The sequence below is a fragment of the Corvus kubaryi genome, unplaced genomic scaffold (genome assembly GCF_017639235.1).
Source record: "Corvus kubaryi isolate FWS band 111438036 unplaced genomic scaffold, C.kubaryi_AGA036_p1.0 137, whole genome shotgun sequence".
In the NCBI taxonomy this organism is placed as follows: domain Eukaryota; kingdom Metazoa; phylum Chordata; class Aves; order Passeriformes; family Corvidae; genus Corvus; species Corvus kubaryi.
This window is the reverse complement of record NW_024580671.1, coordinates 1,614,271-1,639,620: the sequence shown is the minus strand read 5'-3', so window position 1 is coordinate 1,639,620 and position 25,350 is coordinate 1,614,271. Positions and strand designations below refer to the sequence as shown.

General features: G+C 34.1%; 1 protein-coding gene across 4 annotated transcripts in view; it reads right to left on the bottom strand.

The window, feature by feature from the left end:
- The window catches only part of CEP290 (centrosomal protein 290), a 49,464-nt gene that overhangs the window by 16,975 nt on the left and 7,139 nt on the right, over nt 1–25,350 (bottom strand). For all 4 annotated transcript variants that reach the window (XM_042017599.1, XM_042017601.1, XM_042017600.1 and 1 more), the window contains 24 exons: nt 25,199–25,321; nt 23,203–23,326; nt 22,496–22,668; nt 21,921–22,083; nt 21,191–21,291; nt 21,011–21,098; nt 20,397–20,509; nt 19,555–19,639; nt 18,290–18,432; nt 17,570–17,734; nt 16,467–16,616; nt 15,329–15,444; nt 13,653–13,755; nt 11,756–11,986; nt 10,460–10,633; nt 9,028–9,139; nt 8,036–8,241; nt 5,786–5,937; nt 4,682–4,793; nt 3,472–3,927; nt 2,226–2,390; nt 1,880–1,987; nt 1,667–1,801; nt 776–1,039 (listed from right to left, as the gene is read on the bottom strand). In XM_042017599.1, the coding sequence (XP_041873533.1) occupies nt 776–1,039; nt 1,667–1,801; nt 1,880–1,987; nt 2,226–2,390; nt 3,472–3,927; nt 4,682–4,793; nt 5,786–5,937; nt 8,036–8,241; nt 9,028–9,139; nt 10,460–10,633; nt 11,756–11,986; nt 13,653–13,755; nt 15,329–15,444; nt 16,467–16,616; nt 17,570–17,734; nt 18,290–18,432; nt 19,555–19,639; nt 20,397–20,509; nt 21,011–21,098; nt 21,191–21,291; nt 21,921–22,083; nt 22,496–22,668; nt 23,203–23,326; nt 25,199–25,321 (3,762 nt within the window). The remainder of the gene's footprint in view (nt 1–775; nt 1,040–1,666; nt 1,802–1,879; nt 1,988–2,225; nt 2,391–3,471; nt 3,928–4,681; nt 4,794–5,785; nt 5,938–8,035; nt 8,242–9,027; nt 9,140–10,459; nt 10,634–11,755; nt 11,987–13,652; nt 13,756–15,328; nt 15,445–16,466; nt 16,617–17,569; nt 17,735–18,289; nt 18,433–19,554; nt 19,640–20,396; nt 20,510–21,010; nt 21,099–21,190; nt 21,292–21,920; nt 22,084–22,495; nt 22,669–23,202; nt 23,327–25,198; nt 25,322–25,350) is intronic.

Genomic DNA, 25,350 nt, shown 5'->3' with positions numbered 1-25,350 from the left:
AGTTTATTTACTTTGGACTATAGTGTGATCCCAGTGGGAATGCTAGCCCACAGAGAACAACAGGCTCATTTTAAGACTGCATCTTCTGTTTTCTTCCCAAACAAAACCCCTTGATTTCTCCCAAGAGAAATAGCTACACATGTTAACCAAAGCACACTACGTGAAGATGATAGAAAGTCAGCTTTGGAAATGTGCTTCTGATCCAGACACACTAAAACTGATGGATGCTTGGCCTTGAAGTATCTCTTTGACAAAAGGTTTATGTTTTAAAATACGCTTTAAGGATATAAAGAAAAAAGAATATAAATTATGCTTATAAAATATAAAGCATGCTTGGATACACTGTTTATGCTTTAAATAACGCCTTAGTTTAAAATATGCTTAGAAGAATGTTATCTATAAATGTATGTCTTTCTTGTACCTTCACTACCAGATACAAGCCAGACATCTCTGTTGCAAATACTGAAAAATCCCAAAGAAACATACGAAGTATACTGAGACCACTTTGGCAGAATTTTAGTTTTCTTCTTGTCACACTACTTTAATTCCTAGACAGAAATTAAATACGTAACCTCTTGACTAAGCAAGCCTCCTATTCTAAAAAGCTAAAATATTCTACATGAACTTTCCACATATGAAATAAATAATTGTCTCTGTTCTGTTATGTGTGAGTTCAGAAACCTGTTTTTTTTAGATTTCACTAGGAATAAGAAAACAAAGAATCAAATAAAACAACTTGAAAATGGAAGAAATTTCAGACAAAGAGTTTAAATACCTCTCTTGCTTTAGCAAGCATATGTTGGTATCTTTTTAACACTTCTTCCTTTTGATTTAATCTTGCTTGCATATTTGCAATGGTCTGATGAGCAATTTTAATGGCATGATGGTACTCTGAATCATCTTCTTGTTTGCTTAATTCAGCCATTATTTTCTCTCCTGATGTTGCAGGCAATCGAAGTCTTAATTCATTTATAACTTTGTCTCTTGATATAACATTTTGTTCAGCTTTCCACAGAGCCATTTCCTTTTCTTTTAATTTCTACAACAAAAGGCAATTTCTTTGTTTCCAGAATTCAACCACTGCAAAAAGATCTTACTTTTCAAGAAATGTACCAGAAAGTTTTGTCTAAATGGACTTAAAAACACAAAACACTTTGCACTGGTTTCAGTCTATACAGGATTACTATTAGATGAAAATGACCCAGAATATCATTACTGTGTCTTTATGTATTATTTGCTTGGCACAAGACACTTAAACAATTCATTTTGTGCTACTAAATGACGAAGCTGGTGTTTTACAAATTATTTAAGAACCACAAAGTATCTTCTGTAGCAGAGTAGCACTTTAGCAACCCAAGATAAAAGTATTTTGTAACACTTGCTAAATTTAACTACGTATAGTCAACTGAATTTTGTACAGCAAGAGCCATCTTATCCTACTGAATGGATTAATAAAAACATTAGAAAATTCTCCTCTTTGATTTGTTCCAATGAAAAAAAGATTTCATTTTATTCATGGTGTGATTATATTTTTTATTTACATTTTCTCTGTGTTAAATATGTCTAAATGACATTTTAAAAAGGATCTTTTTCATGGAAAAAGAAGTAAAAGAACGTGGAAACACAAACTTTGTCACTTTAAATTATAATTTATACATTAAATTACCTCCTCCAGTGATCTGCAGGTTGCCCTAGTTTCCAGGATTGTTCGAATATGCTCCTGAATCTTTCTTAAAGCCAACTCAAGTTGCTGTGGGATTGGCAAACTAGGGTCTGGAACTGAGCCTGTAGCCTCTTCTAACTGCACAGAAAGATTCATATTCATGTACTCTGACAGCTCTGAAAAACATGCTTATGAGTCTACTTTTAGTGCATGTACCTTTAAAGCTGTGCTAAGTATTTCAGTTTGTTGATGATCATACAGGTCTAACTGGCGCTGCAGTTCTACTTCTCTCTGATCCCAAGCCATTTGCCTTCCTTCATGAAACTGTAACAAAGGTTTGATAAAAGTAGTTTATTTATTGAAGGCAATTTGGGGAAATAAATGGGAATTTTATAGCCAACTTCAACTGAAAAAATAGTTACTGAAAAGTAAACTACTCAGAAGAGCTATTAAAAAGAATTATGAAATCAAGATGCAAACACCTATGTTACAAACTTATTAGAAAACCATTTAGGAAAGGAAGGACTAGGATATTTTTTCAATAGCATGCAGAAATACATACCTTGTTCTGCTGCACAATTTCTTCTTCCAGGTTACTGATTGTACATTCATATTCAGAAATTATATTACGCAAATACTTCACCTCTTCCTTTTGCTTGACTAATTCTCGACTAAGTTTAAGTTCCTGCAGATGGAGTTCCTCCATCTTCATGTGCCACTCAATTACCTTGCAATGAATAACACACAGTACATTATAATTTACCACAGGCCAACAAGACGCGGCTTCACTCTTTGCCCTTGAGGCAGGATGGAACTTCTCAAGCTAACTGGAAGACAGATATTCTGCCTTTTTAAGCTTCTTCACTTTTCTTGAGTGAGGAAGCATGACAAGAGTATGAAACTGCAAGGGGAGTGACTGAGAAGTGCAGCACACAACTGGAGAGGCAACAGGTTTCCCTTACACTGACAAAAGTGCATTGCAAACAATTTTCACATGACCCAAGTTATACCCTATGTATCTGTCCAGACTGAACAAAAAAAGTATGCAAAAAGTTTGGTTTGTCTTTTCTAAAAGAGCAAAAGAATTCAAAACCATTAAAAACTATAAGTATTCAAAAAAATGCACGTGTACTAAGAATAACAGAGATACTTAGATCAAAATGCTCTAGAAAAATACTAGAAAACTGACTCAAAACTAAAATGTGCCCAGAGCGTTACAACCATTGGTTGCTTACATGCAGACAACTTCAGTGATAACAGATACAATCATATTATATAATATACAGTGACCTTGAAGAGAAGTGAGAAAGCCTTCTTAAGATTTCAGGGCAACATTGCTTACAGTTGCAAAATAGCTTAAGCAGATTTACGTGAGCACAGGAACATTTCTAACCATGCTGCCAAAATTACTGCCCCTGGATTTATCTAAAAAGACATGGATCTTCAGTGAAGATTTTGCTGCAGGCTCATGGAACAGAACTTCAGAATGCTACTCTGTATTTAATTTAATTCATTATTTAATTAGATTCATAATATAATTCAATTTAATATAACTGCATTTATAGCTAGCCTCTAGTTCCTATGTGCCTTAATTGGGCACAAAAGATAATTAGTAAACATAACTGCACTGACTTTTACAGAAAACAAAATATAATTGCTGTCATATTCTACCAGTGTATTTTGAAATCAGTAAGTTTCACATTAAAACATATTTAAACCTATAAACATAAAACATATTAAAACAAAGTGAACATAATTTAAATGCAGATCAGATAAGCAAAGCTATTCAAAGCTGTAAAATCACAAACCTTTTGAGCTCCTCTTGCATCCTTCAATGCACTTAATAATTCTTCTAGATTTTTTAGTTTTAACTCCAGCTCTAATGCTCTGTTTTCTGCATTTCGACGCTCCTGCTGGGCATGCTGAACTTCTTCCAGGATCTTCAGTTTGTCATTCTGTAGCTGAATCATTGTTTTAGAGAATTTTTCTTGCTGCGCTAAAGGCAGAGCACCACTAAACTGTCGCCGCAAAGACTGAACCGTCTGTTGTAGATGTTTGGCTCTATTTCTTCCTTCGAGTCGGGCAAAATATAAGGCTTGATCTCTCTCATCAAGCTTCTGCTCTAAACGTAGATTATGGATCTCCATCTTCTGCAGTTTCAATTTGAACTTCTCCAATTTGCCTACAGCAAGAGATTCACTACCTTGAAGGGCTGTGATATCTTGATGGAGTTTTGCAATAATGGCTTTTTCATCTGACTGTGCCTAAGAACAAAATTGATAGAACAAATTTATTTTTCATTTTGATTAACACAGTTTATATGTAAATATAAACAAGCTATTTTTTTAATATATTATATATTGTATGTATTTTATTCCACAGAGAAGAGTAAGAATTAGCCTCTAACAGGCTTTTATTTTTCCACTGTTGTTTCTATGGCCACATTTTAGAAGTACACCTTTTCAGATACTGATCTTAAAAATGGTCTCTTTCTAAAATACCACAAATGGAGGAAGAAATGTATACCTAAACTTAGAAAATATGGTAACGTAAAAGCTGACACGTGTTGGATTTAAGGACTCAAACCCTTCTACAACATGAAACCAAATCCCAATAAATTGTTTTAGCTAATAACAAAACAAAATAGTAAACCTATTGCAAATCTTCAATATTTGCAAGTAATTTCTTGCCTTGTAAAAAACGATCAAATTTTCCTGAACATGAGTTTTTCCTTGACCGTGAGTTATTAATGATAAAAGAATTAATGTTATGTAAACAACATGGAAAAAGGTCAGGATCTGTAATAGTTGCACAGCTAGAAATGGAATAAATGGAGAAGGGAATAATTAATGTAATATAGAACTTTTGAAAGTGTATGGCCACTACAAGGACCAGTTTGCTAAGATCCTTCTGAAATACTTCTGCAGTTTTCTGATTCATTGCAAAATTACTTCATTTCTTCTCACTCCAGGGAAAAAAAGGATCCAAACTGCAATTTTAAGACAGGCTGAATTTTACCTGATAATGTAAAATTTGCATTCTAAGAGATTCCACTTCTTTATCTCTGTATTGTTGGCGTGCCTCCAGAGCTTCAACTTGTGTTTGTGCTACATCAGATAGTTCTCTTAACCTTCCAGGACAAACAAGAGTATTGTGTCACTTGAAAGCACTGAGTAACCTATTAAGTTTTTCTACATAGAAGATGCTAAGGAAAGATACTTAGTATGTTTCATCATATCGAAACCTTTGGACTTCATTCTTTTCAGCATATTCTTCTCTACTACTCAGAGCTCTGGTTAAGGAAATTCTTGTTCTGTATTGCCTCTCAAATTTTTCACAGGAGATTTTGCCATACATTATACAGAAGTTTGCTAGCAGTAACCTACTCCAGGAAAACAATGCCATGGTTTTTTTTACCTAAACTAAGCATCTCTGTCCTGTATTTCTCTCCCACTTTAGGATATTAATACTCAACATTTTCTAAATGCTCAAAACGTTTCATTCTCAATTCCCTTCTCTGCTTCCCCAAGTCTAATAACTTATTTGCAGTGCTGAATATCACTGCAAGTGTCCCTATAGACTTTACTGGTTTAGGAATATAACATGATTGTATTAATTACTCAAAGACAAATGTCCATATCAACATATTTAAAAAGCTCAGTTTTCCAATTTATGCAGTTAATCTCTTTTAAGTAAATGGCAAACCTCCCTCCTACTGTAACTTAATCTTTGAGATACGAGTCTTTCAAAGTAAGAACTGCTTTCCAGTTAGTTATGTGAGATTTTCATACACATAAAGAGGGGTGGCGGCACAGAAATAAAATCAACCTTAATTAGTGTAAAAATAGTACTGTAAGTATCTAATTGCACACTTACGTATCTAGCCAGGCCAGCACTCAATTCCTTGTTCAAATTAAAATGAAACAAATTGCATTCTTTATAGTCAGGAATTAAATGCTTCAATTTCAATGCCAAATTTGGCATATATAAATGCTCAAAAGAACAGGCACAGAAAATTGGATGTCAGTGATACATAAGTAGTGTATTACATAAGACTAATAGCCTAAATTTTCACACCTTTCCGAAGATACTGCATTCAAAATTTGTTACTTCAGCACTTACTTTGATACTTCAATCTTGAGCTCCATCTCACGCTTCTCTAGGTCCATAATTTGTCGTCTATCAGCATCACTTACTGCCTTACTTACACTCTTTGACAGTTCATCTCTTAATTCCTGTTCCACTTTCTGTGCCTCAAGATTGATTTTGGTGAGCTTAAAAAAATCAAAACCAGAAACAAACAAACAAAATGGTATCCTAAGCACGTAACTGCTCAAACTCTGCAATGAAAATAGCAGTGCCAAAAGTACCTTTCATTTGTCACTCATTGCAATACACAGTTCAGCTGTGATGAGGTTGTCTTCAAAAACCAGTTTCCCTTACTCTCTGCCTAAACATCTTTTTGTTTGCAGGGTTGCATGCACATAGGAATGAATACACGATTTGGCACAGAAAAGAAATCTAAACTAAACACAATTTTTATTAATGAATTTTCTTAAAAGCATTACCGCAATAACTTGCTCCTAAAATAAAATCAAAAATAAAAACACATTTAAAAAAGACTGTTAACACTTCAGGAAATGAACAGTCTTACATATTTATATACTGCCTATTATATTGGCATTGGTAACACAAATAGAGGTTATAAATGCCAAGACTGACAATAATATTGTTCTTTTGTTCTTTCTAAAAAAACCTTTCTTAATTAAGTGATATTCTTTCAAGCAGCCTGATTTCTCAAGTTGATTATCAAATATGGAGTAACCAATATTTCAATTCAAACCAAAGAGCATTAAGATAGATAATCTGAAAACCTTTAGACAACACAGAGAAGTCTCAGGACTTAACTAGTACATACAGTTGTGGCCCATTATTCTGATACCACTTCTTCTTAATAAAATAACTGATTTCCTAAACAAACAAAAAGAAGTGCAGGGCATCCTCACGTATCTGGAAAACTAAAAGTAGAATGCTGACGTTGATTTGTGAGTTAAAAAGATGTATAGAAGACTTCTGGTTATCAGTTCTTAAACTGATGTCACTTACAACTGTCATTAATTACATCTGCACACAATCTTGTTGTCTCTTTCTCAAACAAAAAAAGAGCTATTACATCAGATTAGGAGGTACTGACTACAGGAGTATATGAAACAGAAAGTGTATGTACTGGAGGTACAGAAATGAGGAAAAATGGATACAGAGGAACTAGAAAGAAAAAATTATGGCATTAGGAGTTCATCAACTCAGAATAAAGGAAGACCATCAGACCTAAAAGTAGACAAGACAAATAAAATATGCAAAAAAAGAGAATATGAAAAATGTGACACTAGGGTCCATCACCTAAAGCATTTCTTAAAGAAATAAAAGAAACTATCCCATCAAAAAAGGCTTTAACAGTACTGCTGCTGAAAAGCTTTATACAATTTCAGTTATGCCCTCTTGGAGATTAAATCAAATCAAAACAATGTAACACACATTACTAAAACATCAGAGAAACAGGGAGTCACACAATAGCAATCTAAAATAGTTAGGCTACACTAGCAAAAGACAAGGAGTGGAAATGAAATCAGCACTCCTATCAATTATTCTTTTTCTTCCTTTGTGCTTAAATAGTAGACCAGTAATGGCACGAGAACAAATCTGTACAATTCCTATTAATAAATTTATTCTAGAAACTATAATAAAGTCTCCTGCTAGTAAAAAATAAATTTCTATTAAAAATCCAGATACGAATAGTGTGGACAAAAAAACCTAACAAGGTTAAGACTAATAGAATAGGAATATTAAGGTTCATGAGCTTCAATGGCACATAACTTCTATTCCTGTACTATAGACAATGTGTGGCACAGGACATAGCCAATCTGTAACAGAATCACAACACTATCAGTAGCCCAAGGGATGTAAAGTTCTAACCTTTTTTTGAATAATTGGTAATTATAAGAAAAAAATAAATGAAAAGAGATCATACGAATTAGCCAAAAGAAATAACAGGTCTGGAAGAGACTTTTTTCTTGCAGTCTGGTGACAAAACTAGGAAACTATCTGTCAAGATGCTCATCATGTGTTTTACAGCTATTAACTAACTTTTAAAATAAACTACTGACAAATTAATTAGTTATATTTTTACCAATGTCCTGCACATGCAAAATTGCAGCTCTTAAAGGCTGCAAAACTATTTTTTGCATCATAAGCTTATTTATACACTTATTTATTGATACAAATTGATATTATTGATATAAATAATTTTTGAAAAGCTCAAAAATATGCTTTTAGGATGTATCAAATTAGGCTGTTAAATCTCAGCAGATTTACCTCAGCAAATTTTGTTTCCAATTCAAAATTACGTTCTTCTATTTGCTTTACAGTACTCCTTAAATGTTCATACATTCGTTGTGAATGTTCTGCTCTCTGTCTTTCATTTAGTTCCTTCATTTCTAACCTTGTGATTTTCTTAGAAATGGACAAAATCTCACTGTTGGTTATTGCTTTTGTGGCTTTGTCCATTGCACTGTCATCCCCTACAAGAAAAAAATACTGAATTAGGAAATACACAAGCTGATTCAACTATGAAAATTATTTCCACCATGAAACTGAACATGAGTTTTTCTTTATATATGTCACATAAACTTTATCATAACAGCTATATTATTTTTTTTAAACTGGAGGCATGGTTATCTTGCCTTATTACAGATTTGAAAGTTACGTAATTTGAATAATACTATGAATTATGAATGCCTGTATCTGCAACCATGGTTATTGACACTGATAACTATTTTCAGTGTAGCCTTTCACTTTATCCTTAATATACCTGGTCAAGCCTGGTCTGTAAAACAACCAGGGTGAGTGAGTTCTTCTTGAATAACGGGAATGTACGCTGTACGAAGAAACCCCAGCTATCAAGAAAGAATACTTTGCTACAAAGCATGAAACCAGCAAAAAGAAATCACTTTCTTGACAACCTCTGAAGCACTATGACTGAGAATCAAGTTAGAACACATTAAGAAAATCTAATTCACATGATGTTGCTTTAAAAGCTTTTAAACCCTTGACCCAGTAACCCAAAAAAAGTCAAAGTGGAAGAGTTTCCAGAGAAAAATAACAAACTTGGTTTTAGTCAAATGAAGCATACAAACAAAAATATTCAGCACAAAAATTAAGATTGTTACTGAAAGACATGAAATAGTTTTGATTTTTCTGATTTTGGTTATTTTAAGACATGTCTGTTTTAAAATATTTTCAAATATTACTTTTATACAGGATATACCATTTGGTGCTTAATGTTACAATATAACTTTCATACTTGCCCAGTTTAGTCATCTGTTCCCAAGCCTGTTCTACAGTATGAAGTTTCTCTTTTGTGATCTCCAGCTCCTTATTCAATGAATTTATCTGTGCTTTCAAGGATTCATTCTCACGCTGTAGGACAGAAAAGTTGCAACATAACAGCAAACTATTTACTTGTAGCAGATTTCATGCTTAGTATCTATGAAAATTTTCAGATTAAAACTTTATCTGTGTGTGACCCATAACCTACATATATGGCAACAGAAGAGTGTATGTTTCCTACTAAGTGTAAAAATGTAAGTCTTTGTCCTCTGTTTCTTACTATCACAGCTAGTAATACTGTGAACATTTATGACCAGCAACTGTGATTCCTACGGTGTCTAGAATTAGATTAGAAGTACTTCTGGAGGATATTTCATCCCACACAGAGTACTTCATCTTGCACATAAAAATCTATTTAAAACAGACCATACATTTCTTTTAGTTCTGCTAGTCACCTAATATGATGCCAAATGTTACCTTTGTAAATGTTCCTTCACTCCTCCAAATACAAACACGAATTTCTACATTAACCAATAAAACAAACTGAATGCTTCATATTAATTTGCAATTTTTAGTTTTCTGGACACGTTTTTAGTTGATAAATGATTCTCTAGCTCTATGAAGCTGTTGAAATAGGCAATGCAAGTTCTCATACACACAAAATTCCATAAAATAGATGTAGGCACCATTCATTCTTTACCACCCCTGAAAAGTGGGAGGTAGTAATGTATCTCTGAAGCCAACTTCACAGTGCTTGAGAAGAAACTCCCTTCTACTTCAGAAAAAGAGTTCACAGAAGGAGCTAAAAATTTGCAGTCCCTACAATATTTTGCAAACACATTATGAACAATCTTTGGGGTTTTTGGGTTCTTTTATGGAAGTAAAATTCCAAAGCTTTACTCTTTTTGGAATTAAACATTTCATTTCTGTAAAAGCTGGGAATTAGTAAGAGCACATACTTTGAGAGAAAGCCTTGGAAGTGTTTACATTCAATTTTCCTTATGACCTCCAAAACTGAAGATGACAGCAAATATTCCTTCTGCCAGCCTTGTTTCAGTAATCAATGAACTAAAAATATTTTCTGAAGGAACATATCCAAAGCTTAAAGAGCAAACAAACAAAAACCCAAAGAACCAAAACAAAATGCTTTTCTGTCTGTCCATTGAAATAAAACCTGGAATTCTGTGTATGTGTCTTAATCCACTAAGAATACCAGGATAGCAAATTAAAATTCAACAGCAACAGTCACACTGGCTCAAACATCTCATACTCACTATGAAACTGTTCTAACCAGCAATTTCAGTGCTGGAACTTCTGTTCTATCATTCTATTAAGTGAGGAAAAAAAGCAAAGCTGAATTAATATATAGTAATTTTCTTTCCCCTAGGGTTAAAAAGTAACATAAATTACCTCCATGTGTTCCATGTTTGTTGTCCGTTGGACAAGCAAATTATCTTTTTGTAACATCTCTCTGTATTTAGCAGTTAATGCATTGTACTGCTTATTGGCCACTTCTAGCTCAGACAATGGCACACTACCATCCAGCACTTTTTGCAGAGCTGCAATCTTAAAGCAAGCCATTTCCTATGAAAATAATCAACACAATAGGTTACTAAGGTCAGCTAGAAATTTAAATATAAAATTACTCCGCATAAAAAGAATAATACTTAATATAGTGCTTTAGGTAATTGGTTTGTTTTTCTAAATTACTGTTCACCTTTAAAAATCTCCTGCAAGAAACACTGACAAAACTTCTCTGATTTTCCAATTCACAGGGTAATTTTACCAATAGTTGCCTCTCAAGGCACTGTCAAAACATATTTTATAAAACTAATACAGGCCCTAGCAACCTGCAAGGCCAGAAGGTAAGATACGACGATCATAGAATCACAGAATGGTTTGGGTTGGAAGGGCACTTGGAAGATCATCTAGATCCAAAGCACCCTGCCATGGGCAGGGACAACTTCCACTAGACCATGTTGTTCAGAGCCCTGTCCTTGAACACTTCCAGGGACAGGGTATCCACAACTTCTGTGGGCAACCTGTGCCAGTGCCTCACCACCCTCATAGCAAAGAATTTCTTCCTAATATTTAATCTAAAGCTACTCTCTTTTGGTTTGAAGCCCTTCCCCCTTGTCCTGTCACTACATCCCCTTATCAAAATTCTCTCTCCATATTTCTTGTAGGCTCCCTCCAGATACTGGAAGGCCAGAATCAGGCCACCCCAAAGGCTTCCTCTTTTCCAGTCTGAGCAATCCCAGTTATCTCAACCCTTCCTCATAACAGCCACAGTGCTTTGGATGCAGCCCAGGACACGTTTGGCTTTCTGGGTTGTGAGTGCACGTGGCTGGGTCATGTCCAGCCTCTCACCCACCAGCACCCCCAGGTCCTCCTCGGCAGGGCTGCTCTCCATCTGTTCGCCCTCCAGCCTGGATTAGTACCAGGGGTTACCCTGACTCAGGTGCAGCACCTTGCACTTGGTCTTGTTAAACCATGTGAGGTTCCCACTGACCCACTTCTTGAGCTTGTCCAGGTCACAGTGCTTATTTAAACACAAAGGATATTTCTACAAAATTTATAACAGCAATTAGCAAGCTTTTGGGTAATGCATTCAAGAAACTAGTACCAACTCAATTTAAAAACAAAGGGTATTTCTTTCCAAATAGTAAAAATAAAAATGTGTGCTATTACTACTATAAACTATACCTTGAATCGTTGCAAGTTTCCAATCTTCCCTGTAACTGCAGTCTCCATATGTGTTATTTCACCCTTTAGTTTCTCATTTTCTTTTCTGAGGTGTCGTTCCATTTCAAGTAAAGTGGTACACTGCCTTGTTAGTGATTTTTCATTAACTCGTAAAACAGTTATTTTTCTATTATTTTCTGCAAGTACTTTCTTTGTTTCATCAGGATCCATCTGAAGTGCATCGAGTAAATTCTGTAAAACATTTTTTTAACAAAGAACCTTGTCCAGAAATATGGTAAAGCACAACTATATACACAAGCTTTCTTGCATACTTTTTAATCTAGGTGGAAAAATTCTATTAATTTGTCTGAAATAATTTCTTTTTGCTAATAAAATATATACACACACTCAACATATGCCCAGGTATACAATATTCTAAGAAAAAGACGAATCTTCAAAACCAGAAGCTAGTACCTTGTACTGATTAACTGGAATTTTAATTAATGCTGACATTTTCAAAATTTATAAGAATGGTTCTCTGCATTCCCTGTCATCAGTCTTCCCATTTATAGTAGAATAAAAAAAAAATGCATTGGAACAATTTTCTAAACAAAAGAGAAGTCCTGTGGCTCCAAACAAACCCTAATAACGTCCTACTTTGAAGACCAAACCTTTATTTGTAAAGTAAGCTCAGGATCCCTGCTATAGTAACATTTGTGTGTCTGTGTGCACACATGTGCTTGCATGCAAGTATAAATCCCAGGTGGGGCAGCGGTGGGGAGAGCAAACTATGGCAACTCAGGTCACAGAAGTCATGTGAGCTTTAGCTCTGCTGTCACACACATCAGCTTGCCAAGGAGACAGGTAGTAGAAATTGGAGCTGCTGTCTTCTAAACATTCCTAGTTACTTCCAACACCCTGTGATATCCTTGCTCTGTGTCTGCTTCTCTGTAAGGCCAATATGCCTTTGGTTAAATTTTGCAGTTTGGTGCCCAAAGACAACTGTAGCCATCTAAAATTGCACTATGTGATTAGACACCTGCATGAATTCCAGGAACTTCTAAATACCACCAATACTTTTCAGTTTTCTTAATGGAATATTGAATTCAAACTTGGTGGAAGTAAATCAAAATAGAAAGATGAATTCTGTTTCCTGTTTTTCTGAAACACTGATTCATTTACATTAACAGTTACTTATAATAAGATGCAATTAAAAGTAGTAACCTTAATTCTTAGTGTAAACTAATGTGTTTTCCAAGGGGTTGCTTGCATGCTCCCCCTCCCAATCAAACAGCCGGGGTAACAACTATTGTTAAGAGAGCAGTGTGAGTGTAAATAGTGTGTGTGAACAGTACACGTGAGACTGCCTTAGAAGGCATTTGCTCAAAACTGATAATCTTAAAGATCACCATTAACCAGACTGAATAGTAACCATAAAATTAGAGACTTGAAATAAAGAAGTTGTCAGCTTGAAAACTGGTATAAAAAATGCATAAAAGCTTCTAACAACAGAGGCAGAAAGGGTTACAATACAGCACTCATAACCTAGTTCAGCTTCAGAGGCTTCTCCACTGCATCTTCTGCGCATTTGTGAGCGATTCTTCCCTGCTGGACACCACTCCTCAGCACTCCAGATAATGGTCTGGAGGTACTAAGTGCAACAGTTAGGGACCCACACCCCAGGTGTGTGATGTGACCTCCTGGGGTGGCTTCTCCCCAGTGCAGGGTTAGCAGCCTGCAGGAAGGACAACGGGCACACACAATACTGGAGCACCCCCACACATACACAGCACCCTGGGGCATGCACAAGAGGTGTGTGTACACATTTTCCCATCTAACAAACCAGAGCAGTGTATTAAAATCTCTGTTCTATGTCCTAAAGTCCTTTTGAAAAATGAAAGCAACAAAAATTACTTACAGAATATGCCTTTATTTTCATAGCATCCTGTTCTTTTTGCTCTTCTAGCTTTTTCATTTCCTCTTTAATATTTTCTGATTCTTTCTGCCAGCTCTCCTTTTGACTAAAACAGTAAGGAATTTTCATTTATTATGATGAAAGACTTGATAATGTTTAAAACTGTAGCTTCAACAGCAACTCTGAAATATTGCAAACCAAGGTACTTACTTTTAGCAGTAATATAATTTGAAAAGCACATGATAAATTGTAGACGGATTACTGAAAAACAACACCCTCTCTTTAGGCTACAGCTTCTTAAATGATGAAAATAACTCTTCAGTGTCTTATCTGTTCTTATGTATATTATAATGCAGAGATATATATGCCTTACTTTCCTACTTTTTTGCCTGCAAATCTTTCCTTCCATTACATTTATTTTTATTTCAGCTGCATAAAGGACGTAACTTCCTGTTACAGAAATTAACAAGTTCCCACCCTTGTTTTGTTATTTCAGTGAAAAACACATTGAAAACATAAAAAGATTCAGCTCACACAGCTTCACTTGGCCCAAACTACTCTCCTCTACCCATTTTTATTTATTCATTTGAGAAAAAAAAAAAGACTGTGAACTTTCATACATGTCTAATAAGGAAGTTCCTATAGAGTGTATGGGATAGTTTAGGCTTGTTTAAACAACGGTAAATCAAGGGTATTTTAGAAGTGGTATTATCTCCTCAAAGAAAGTATCTTAGCTTCTTACATAATGGAGTAAAATGGAGAATGGAAGAAAATTCTTTGAAAGTGACTTTTAATGGGATGCCAAGTCAAAGAATCTCCTCAGGTAACTTCAATCTGTACCAGGTTTAGAGGAAGGAGCCTTGAATCATCATTTTTTCCCTGTCATTGGAGATATCTCACCTAGTAGTAAATGAGGCAGTATATTAGAGCCTTCAATAAAAAAGCTGTATCTTTAATGCTTTAAAAAGAGATAACATTGTCTGGGAATCTTAACTGATTCAAAGAACCAACAAAGGTTTCTGAGAGGTTAAACCCTTATTCTAGAAGCCACCTGGGTGACTGTTCGTTCCAATCCAAAGAAAGAGAGTATTCAAATAACAGTTTGTTAATTGAAAAATCCAAATCATCATATTTATCCCTATCCTCCAAACAGATGAAAACACTTTTTTAATTTTTTAACCATAAGAATAATTTTATAGAATTTAGGTTCACTGAAGCATATAAAAGAACTAAGAGCCTGAAAGAAAACCAGCCACAAAATCCTGACAACCTGAAATTTTCAGAGATCTCTGACTGTATTTGTACAGTAGTTTGCTTTTTTCCCTCTCCCCTCCTCTCCACTTCCAAAAACCTATTACAACCCATACTTGAAAGCAAAAGAAAATGAGGCTGAAGAGTCCATCACACCAGGTTCCAGTAAAATGCAAGATATCCGATGCAGAAAGCACAATGAAATCCTCATAAAATATGCAACATGAGAAGAGTCCAGCAGAAAATGGTTTTGTAGGAGTTGTCTGAATCTTTACAGGACTGAAAAAAATGTATGGAGTCCCTATCCAAACATGGCAGCACTTATGACATTAACCAAAGGACTACTTCACCACAGCAGCAAATCTTGTTTCAAGATTGTTAAATACTTAGATAATTGAACTTTCATCATTCAGAAAAGAGAGCAATACCTTTGATATTCTTTATACAGCAAGCCTTGTTGATGACGAATTACTGCAAATTTTCGCTTGTAGTCCTCTACTGCATCTTCTAATTGTTTAAGTAACTTTTCTTTGTTTTCCAGTTCCTAATTGTTATTTTCAAAATAAAAATACAGAAGTTATTAATATAGGTTTTAAACACAAAACTATTAATCTAATCAAAATGGCAGTCCTTTGTGTTTTCATGATAGATGCTTCTGTCATGAACTATGTGAACTACGGATATGAAGTATGTATTTTCTTTAGAAGCAACAGATGAAAAAAACCAGTGAGCTTCGGCATTCACATTAACAGGTGTGAAATAGAGCACAATTGCACTGCAGGTTACAGGCCTTCAAGTTCAAAACACCAGGACCCGTTGCTAGCCTACAAGGAATACTAATTGAATGTCTAACTGGGAAGTGGCATTTTCTTCTCATTTTCCCAAATACTATTCTACTTTACAAGCATATAGAGTTGAAAAAATATTCTCTAATGAAAAAAAAAATTATCAAAGACAGAAAAAGATAACGTAATAATAATAAAAAGGTAACTTTTTTTTTTTACTCCAATTCTGAAATAGTCAATTCTTCATTAATATAATCCTGTTTGCTATGCTTCCCATGGGAATCACTGGAATCTGTTTCAATGTATTTATGCCTCTATTTACAATTGCTGATGTATTTTTGACAAATAATGGAATGAAAATTCATATAATAAATTAATAGAGACCTTGGCTCTATAGGGAAAAACTGTTCAAGTAGGATTTGCACATGCAGACTCAGGTGTGGAATCCAGACAGCAGTAAGAGAGAATTTCTCATAGAAAGAGTGCAACTGTGGAAGTAGAAGGAAGAGTGGGCAAATATTTAGATCAAAATTCAGATTTAAAACAAAAAAAATCTGAACTGCTGTTCCAAAAGTTAGTTAACTATTACCTTTCAGGTTTACAGCACAGCAAAATACTTACAGCTTTAAATTACAGAAGAGCCCAAAATGCTTAGTAGATGTTAGAACACCAAAATAATTTTGGAGAGATCTCTTGTTTCCACACACGGCATACTACTGGATTTTGGAGGAATTAGATACATGTTATGAATACTCTTTATTTCAAGGAATATATGAGTTACCTGTGTAAGATGTATTAAATATTCATTCAGAGAATTAATCGTACTAACACTTGAAGGAGCCATTCCTTCTGGAAGATTCACTGTTTGGAAGACAATATTGGCACCTTCTGACTGATGTAGTAAGCAAATTTCATTTTTCATTTGTTCAATCTAAAGAAAGGACACAAAACCATAAAGCAGTAGCTCTTGCTATTAGATTTAAAAACAAATTATGAAAAGTATATTGCTACATCAGTTGTGATTAATAACTTAATTAATTTTCACTTATATTCTAAAACATTCTAATACTCCTTAAAATAACCTTTTAAAAGTGCTATGATTTCATAAATCATTAAATGCATAATAAATTCATCCAAATTTATCAAATTACCCCAGCAATCAGGGTAACTACACATACCACCACAGTTTTATTCCCAATTGTTTAAAACACAGTGCATTCTACTCCTTTAGTAAGATTAAGTTTTGGAAAGAATTATTGCAGTGGTTATTTGGCAGTTTTTTCTAAACAAAACTTTCCCTTTTCATTTAATTTAAAAGCTCTCTGGTTCTCTAACAGTATGTAAAAAACTATTCTAGAAGATTAGTTTCTGGCAAATCTTTTTGCATCACCAAAGCTGTCATAAAAAGCAAATTTAAATTTGGCTTCTTGTAAGATAATAATCCATTCCTCATTCCTTCCCTGGAAGAAGCATTCTACAGAATGAACTGTACGACTTAAAACAAGATATAGGACTTTGGAGAATGATTCATAATTTCAAACACCTAATTTCTGTTACATATTTATCAATAAAAAATGGAAGACTCCTGGCTTTTTTGAAGAAATAGATCACTGAGCTTTTTTGGGCACAGCTCTCCCCAGAAGACAGGCATGCTTGGTGTTTAACATGAGGGAATATTCCAAGGATAAAGTAACATTAAGAAGAGTAAGATCCAAAGTTAAAACGGAATTAGTAGGTCCACTACATATATTTCAGTAAGATTTGTACAATTACACTGTTTTCATAAGCTAAATTCAGTGTCTTATAGATTGTGTGGATTGTTCTATATTATCAGAACAGTCACTTTTGAAGTACAAAATAAATTATATAAAACAAATAATATACCTTTTCATTGGCACTTGCCAGCTGATTAGACAAACTTGTTGCCTCCTTCTGAGTCTCTCTTAGCTCCTGTCTCAATTCCTCATTTCGTCCTGTAAGCTGGTCAACCTGAGCTTTCAAGTGCACACTAGCATCAAAGATCCCCTCTGAATTCTTTGACTCCATTGCCTAATGCAGTAAACATTTAATTAACAAAACAAAGAAAAAGTGCAGAAAAGCTTTAACTTTTTTCAGAGTCAACTGGAGCCCTCAAGTTTAGACTACATGAAACTAGCGAAAAGCATGACATTTTAACATTGTAACATCTATTTAACAATTTCCTGACGGTATATTTGCATAGACTATGACTTATATGGTTACACTTTCCTGGAAAACGCCTTGTTTTTTGTAAGATGTTTGAATAAAGTGTTTTTTAAAAACATTTTCTGCAAGTCCCATAGAGATAAAAAGGCAAATGAACTTTTAAAAAAGCTTTATGAGTGGGACAACAAATTTGCCAAGGACAGTTTTATTATAGCCAGCTGAAACTGGGGGCTTTTTTAATTTTAATGGCAATCCCTTCTCCTGTATATTTTAATTTACCTTTTTAAAGGGGAATCACACTAAGAAAGCATATGTACAAAGAAACCACTATTAAATTTTACATTAAACTAATAACTGAGGAGGACAAAAATACCCTGTAATTCCTATAAAGCTAAATAATATTTTAAAAAGCAATCTTACATGAACTAAACGATCCAGACTAGGGATTATCAAGGCTGTTTCTCCTCCCTTCATACTAGAATCCTTCTGCATTTCCTTGATGGCTTGCAATATTTCTTTCATTCCTTGTTCAAGTTGCTTATTCTCTTCTGATAACTCTTTTACTGTAATAAAAGTTGTAAATATGTTTAAAAGCACTGAAAAAAAAAGAGTTAACGTTTCCTAGGACATTTCATCACGATACCTGTTGATTTGATTAAATTAAAAGAATGAACATACATAGGCATAACCAATTATGAAATTAAAATCAGAGCTGCTAGGAATATGTGGGAGGTGTACCTTACTGATGAAATACCAAGAAAAAACATAATTAAATGCTTCATGGGAATGCAATTGACTTCACTGAACCTTCCAGTCTTCAATGTTTACTTCACTTTAAACTTCTGTAATAGCCGGACTTTTACCGGTCCAGAAACACGGCTATCTTGGAAATGTCTGGGTGTAACAATGAAGTATCTAGGAATTGCCTGAATTCCTTCCGCAGACTGAGAAAAAAAGGGCATTTAAAATTATGTGGCTTTCAAGGACTCTCAAGACCCCTACCATCAATAGTTTCTCAATGAAACTCTGATTTCCAGCACAAAGCAAATAGTCTGAAAACTTTAAAAAACTGAAAACACCTGTCAGGACATTCTTTGCATTCAAACAATATGGCTAATCATCCTGAACACCCAGGAGTGAACTGCAACAACTTGAGCAGTTTCACCAAGTCTATTTCGAAAAGTCAGAAAGAATTTTAAGAATTCACATTCTCTGGGGAAAAAAAATAAGCTTCTTGTCCAAAGAAATTAGAATTATTTTTATTTTTGAGTTTTCAAGCAGTGTACTTCAGCTAACATACATATGTAAGTAAGCAGCAAGTGGCTCCAATTCCCCAGTACTTCCTTTGACCAGAAAAGCTCTACAATTACACAAGTTATACAATTGTTACAACTGGGATTACTCCCACACTTACAGCCCTTACTAGGCCTGAATCAAGAAGGAAAAACATGAGAAGTAATATTTTAATGTATTTAGTGTGAATAAACTATGTTTCAGCTACTATCACTGATTTAGTAACACTACATATGTATATTTACATACACATGCAAAGATATATGAACATAAGATTTTTTTTACAAGTCAGATATATATGATCAGAATTCTAGAAACAGAAAAACCAAATAAGCTAACTATCTGCAGGTAGCTCATAATATTCCCTAGTTTTAAAACAGGTTGCAACTTACATTTAGATTGAAATTTGGCCATTACAGTCCTGTTTTTCTCCAAATCTCTCTCTCTCTCACGTAATTCAGTTGCAAGATACTCATTCTAAAGAAAAAAACATAAAGTTTCTCCTAGACAAGAAAATACACAGAATCTAGTTTTAGCAATTTAATATTTTAGTCACAGACTTCTTCAAATCTGAAGTATGCATTCATGAAAATTTCTCTGTCCATGTACTGATTTCTTGCCTAAATAGGAACAGCAATGGATTCACTGGAATAATTACATGAGGTGTATCCCATATAATACTGTCCATAGCGAAGTATGTACTCTTGGGTCATGCAGCAGCTGGAATAGTGGTCTGGTACACACCAGAAGTCTGAGAGGGCGTGTAAGTTGTTGCTCTGAAACACTGAGAGCTTCAAAATTGCACTTGTGTTTTAACTAGTTGTCACTTTATCACTTGTTCAGAACCAAAATGAACTGAAAAAGTACTTCTGCTTTTTTCCAAGTGATCTGAATTCTCATGTATGCCAGAAGATCTTCTAAGTAGATTTCCCACAGCCTTTCTGTTTTCAGCTATATTCTGCTCTGATTTCAGAATTTCAACTGGTGCTACTCTATCTGCAAGTGTGTTTCTCCATTCTATATTACATGAGCTGCTAGGCTGTTATTTACAAAACATACAGAATATTCACTAGTCTTCTAGAAAGTATTACAAACTGTTCATTCTGGGATTTTTTAAAAAGCAGTTAATAAAAGCCCCTAGATAAATATTTTAACAAATATTTACAAAATAGGGGCTTTTAATTTTTGCAAGAGAAATACAAGGAATGTTCATAAACTTGCTTTATGAACCAACCTTTGCTTTTATTTCAGCAATGTCATGTCTGCTCAAGAAATCCAACTTCCTCATATTCTTTCCCTTCTCTTCGGTAAAGCTATCAGTCATCTGTATATTATCAGCATCCAATCCTAAGGTGCAAGTAGATGTACAAGTAATAAATTATTATGAAATTTTAATTGGTCTCCAAGCCAAAGAATAGATTCCATTTATTATATCTGAGTTCTAGTTTTCTACCTTTCCATCTGAGCACATTATGCTATCCTGGGTAGCACGGAATCAAAATTCTAAGAATTTCAAAACACATGAATTAAGTAGATTTACTGGAAGTTTTGGGGAGATCACCCTGCACTCATTGCAAGGCAATGACAGAAGTCTCAGTGATGCATTACAAGTCATCACATCTCAGAAAGATACTGGGCTGTAAGACTAGGAAATCCAAAACCACTCACCTCTTCCTACAGATTCAATGCAATCTACTTAGCCTTTTAATTTAAATAAATGAGTAAATATAACATAGCTACATTAAGTACAAACACAATATTTATACTTAAGTATAAACAGAATAAGTTCTGTTTATAAGTATAAACAGAATGTTTTTGAAAGGACAGTTTAGAATAAAAACATCCTACCTGTTGTCGCAACTCTTCTTCCTTTCTCCTGAACCAACTTACGAATGTGTTTTTTCAGTTCAATCCTTTCCTCTTCCAGTCTTTCAATCTGCATATTATTATTCACAGATCAGTATTCCATTTTGTTTCAATATATTTTTATTATATAGCTCTTACACAAAAATAGCATTTATCACTCACCTCTTGCAAAAGGATCTGGTTTTCAGCTCTATATTGCTGCTGCTTCAGTGCTTTGCTGTTTCTGAATTCATTTAAATCAATCATTGTCTTTGGCTCAAGACCTAAAACAAAATATATCACAGTTACTCATTAAGGAGGAACATTAATGTTAGTTAATGCAGGTAATTTATGTAAGAACATAACTAGACAGAGTTAAAAAAATAGTTTGTTGATAGTTGAATATATTTCAACTATCTATAAAAATATATAACTATCTATATAACATATACACACATCTTACACTCTATGTATTAAGACAAGAAGAAAGCTTAATTTTACCTCAGTTACTCAAAACCCAAAGTGCAATAAAGTGGCCTTATTTACATTTAAATTCTTCTATTTAAAAATAAGCCTGCTGAAGTCTTCTCTGTGTTTTTCATCTAGCATTATAACTTCAGGATGCTGTGGTTTCCAAATACCATATTAGGAATTTTATTATGCAGTGTGTGGTCAAAGAGGAATCAAAACCGAAAAAGAGTACAGAACCTATTGTCCTACTTTCTTCAGTCAAAGGAATCTGTAAGCCAAGTTCATTCATGCAGTTTTCCAAACTAATTAAAACTACTTGGAAATATTAGCAGAATATAACAAATTATTTCCAGTGACTTGGTATTATAAAAAATTTCCATAATAAAATCCTATTTCAATTTTTACCCAACAAATAATTGAACATGTACTGGATACAGCATACCTAAGCGTTCTCTGAGTTCTTCATTTTCATCAAGAAAGTCATTTATTTTAAGTTCAAGTTTATTGACTTCCTTAATTAACGTCTCGATCTCATGTTCTCGTATTTTGACTTGCTTTCTTAAATCTTTGATTTCAGCAACAGCTTCTTCCAAACCATATATTCCCTGTAAAAACCCCACATGGGAAGTAAGAACAAAACAACCAATAGAAGACTTACTAGATTATGAATCTTTCTTGCATCATTACACAGACAAGAAAAACGTTTTTCAGCCTCTATCACTTTTCTGCACTATGCTTAGTGAAAAAAGTTACTCAACAAAAAGCAGATCCTATAAATCTGTCCTTGAATACAGAGGAGTCTGCATATTTCAAAAGTGAGTCCTCCAACTACGTGATCCTTTGAAGAATCATATCTTGAGTGTTCAATTACTGTTCAAAAGGGGAGGGAAGAGAAAGGGGAATACCATCAAAGTCATTTATTTAATTTTTAATTAGAACAATTAAATAAATATGGAAGGACAAAATGCTCTCTTAAAAATATGATGAATACCCTCTGCACTCTGAAAAGCTGTTTACCAGTTCATAGTCTCTCATTCTTTTCAAAGTCTCAACAAGTTCTTTGTCCTTTTCTCTAGCATGTGCTTCTGCCAATTCCGCTGATTTTTCAGCCTCCAAAGTTCTCTCTTCCAGCATTTTTAACTTTTCTTGCATATCCCCAATTTGATTCCGTGGAGCAAGAGAGGAGTGACCTGGAAATAAAAACCTTGGTGTTTACAATTCAACTAGGAATTCTTGCTATCTGCCATTAATCAAGACAGAAACACTTCAGAAAACATTAAAAAGGACATATTCATTTCCTGCTCTTTTTAATTGGGAAATTAAAGACACTACATATAAGAGGTCGGGTTTTCTTTCCCACAACAGTTCCTTCAAACAGTATTTATCATAAGTGAGGGCACAGAAGGGAAATCAGAATTTATTTGGAATTGCGTGCTACTACTCCTTTTCAATTCTTGATGGAGCTGAGACCTGGTATGTTATGCTCTAACTTTTACAGAACAGGTATAATTTTATTACCCATAAAACCCACTGAGGTAATCTGGATAAATGTAAACTCTTCATGAATGTTTAATAAAAGAAAATGAAGAAAATAGATTAGAGACTAAAATTACTCAAATACTGCAATTATTTTTTCCTGTATTTCTAAAAAATAAAGAATGCACAGTAAATTTGTGGTTTCTGATTTTCCTAATTTTGACATGAATATAAAATAGTCATGTTACCTTTATCTTTTTGGAGATCATCTTTTAATTTCTCAATAACGAATGCATTTTTCTCCATTTCTTTGGTATACTGTTCAACTTGCTCAGTAAGCAATCTTATCTGAGCATCTCGCACTTGCACACCCTACACAAAAAAAAAAAAAGAAATTCCATTAAAGGATCCTTCTTTACTGACAGGCAAACTACCAATACAGAACACCACACGGTAAATGAAGAAATTACATGTAGCTAATACAAAACAATTTACACAACATCAAATATACTATACTTACAACGGAGAGTTCAGGTATTATCTAGAAGTTTGGTATATAAATGCAAAGTGGGAAAAATAAGATTGTAAAAATAAAGCACTCAAACAGAAAAAAAAGCAGAATTTTAGTATAATGATTTTAAATGGTAACAGTACTCTCAGAGTTTGCCAATGTTAGATGAAAAGTTCCAGATGATACAGGTTTCTTGCAGCTTCCTCATAAACAATTGCCACTGGGAACTGAGAAATACAAGTTCAAGATTGCAAGGACTAACAATCCATCCTACATGACACCTGAATTGCAGACAGCCTTTCAGCAAGCCATCTAACTTTTAAAAATTGGTATCACATCTTGTTTTGCATCCACATACATTCCGAAGTACACGCAGACTGTGGAAGTGACTTCTATTTATACTATGCTATTTCTGTACTTGCACGTGAACTTTAGAGACAACATAGAAAGCTTAACGTCACTTTTTCTGTGATGAATAAAAACGTGGTAAAAGATAAAAAAGGCTTTAAAAAAGTTACAAGCATGAATAATACTAATAAAATGTAAAATAATAATAAAATGTAATAATAAAAACATAAAAATCTCAAGGTTCTTACTCTATACCACTGTTCTGAAAAACAACTTTCAGGCTTTCTTAAAAATATAACCACATTCAGAATCTAAAAGTACAGAACTTAGCAAAGTTGTAAAGACTTAAATATAACTCTTCAGAATATAAACATACATTGAAGGATAGAAAGCTCAGTCCATTTTGAGTAAAAAACCTGAGCAGTAGCTTGATTTAGTTTTTAAATGTCTGCTTAAAATACAGCTTATTTCCACAAAACATTTCAAAATGCCATGCTAGTAATGCCCCCTCCCTCCCCTCACCCCCCCAAAAAAGCAATCTCTACAGCCATCTATTCAGATAAAACCAAGCAACTGCTTATCAAAGTTACTTTCAGCTGCTTTCCTCTTCTGATACCTAAGGCTGATTTGTATTTAAGTGTTTTTTTCTCTTGAGAAGCTATCTGTCACTAGGTCTGGAAGACTGCATAAATATATCTCACCATACTGCTCAGTCTACAAGAACGCAAAATGTTACATAAATGTCAATACACATTTACTTAAAAAACTTCCAGCAAGGCTCTAGAAAATCATCCTGGAATCAGAGTGTATGCTTTCCATAATGACTATTTCAGGATTCCTAATGGACCACATTATTTTGGGGGGACGGGGAGGGGGTTATGTTTTTTAAGAAAGTGGAGACATTCAAATTCATGAAGAACTATGTAATTTTACGTGAATATGAGAGATACACAAATTCAGCTAGCTCTATCATACAATGAACCACAGAGTTAATCAGATGAGACAAATGAACACAGAAAATTAAATACTAGGTAAGATTGTTCCTTAACTAACAAATTTAGTGCACAGAAACTAAGCTATATTTTAGAAACACTAAGTACGTGTTTCTTAGAAATATATATAGCTAGAAAAGATAAACGTGGAAGTAACAGAACCAACTACCAAGAGTTCAGGTCATACATAGATACATACATGCCTACACAGAAGTTTTCTTTGTACATTGTCTATTAAGCTAACTTTACAGTCGAATGAATCGACCTGTCTCATAATTCTCAAACTTAAGTATTTTGTATTTGCAAACTATGAAAGACTAAATACATATTTGGTCATGAGCATATTTAGTGAATGGTCATTTCTATGTGTGCAATGCCTCACATGGACTGTACCTGCTGAAGGGATAGTATACTGTTTCTGTCTACATCAAGTTGGACCATTTTCATTTTCTCTTCCAAGTTAAACAACATTTGCTGATACTCTAGGAGTTCATCATCTTTTGAAGCTAAGATTTTCTGAAAAGAAGATAAAATACCATCAGAAC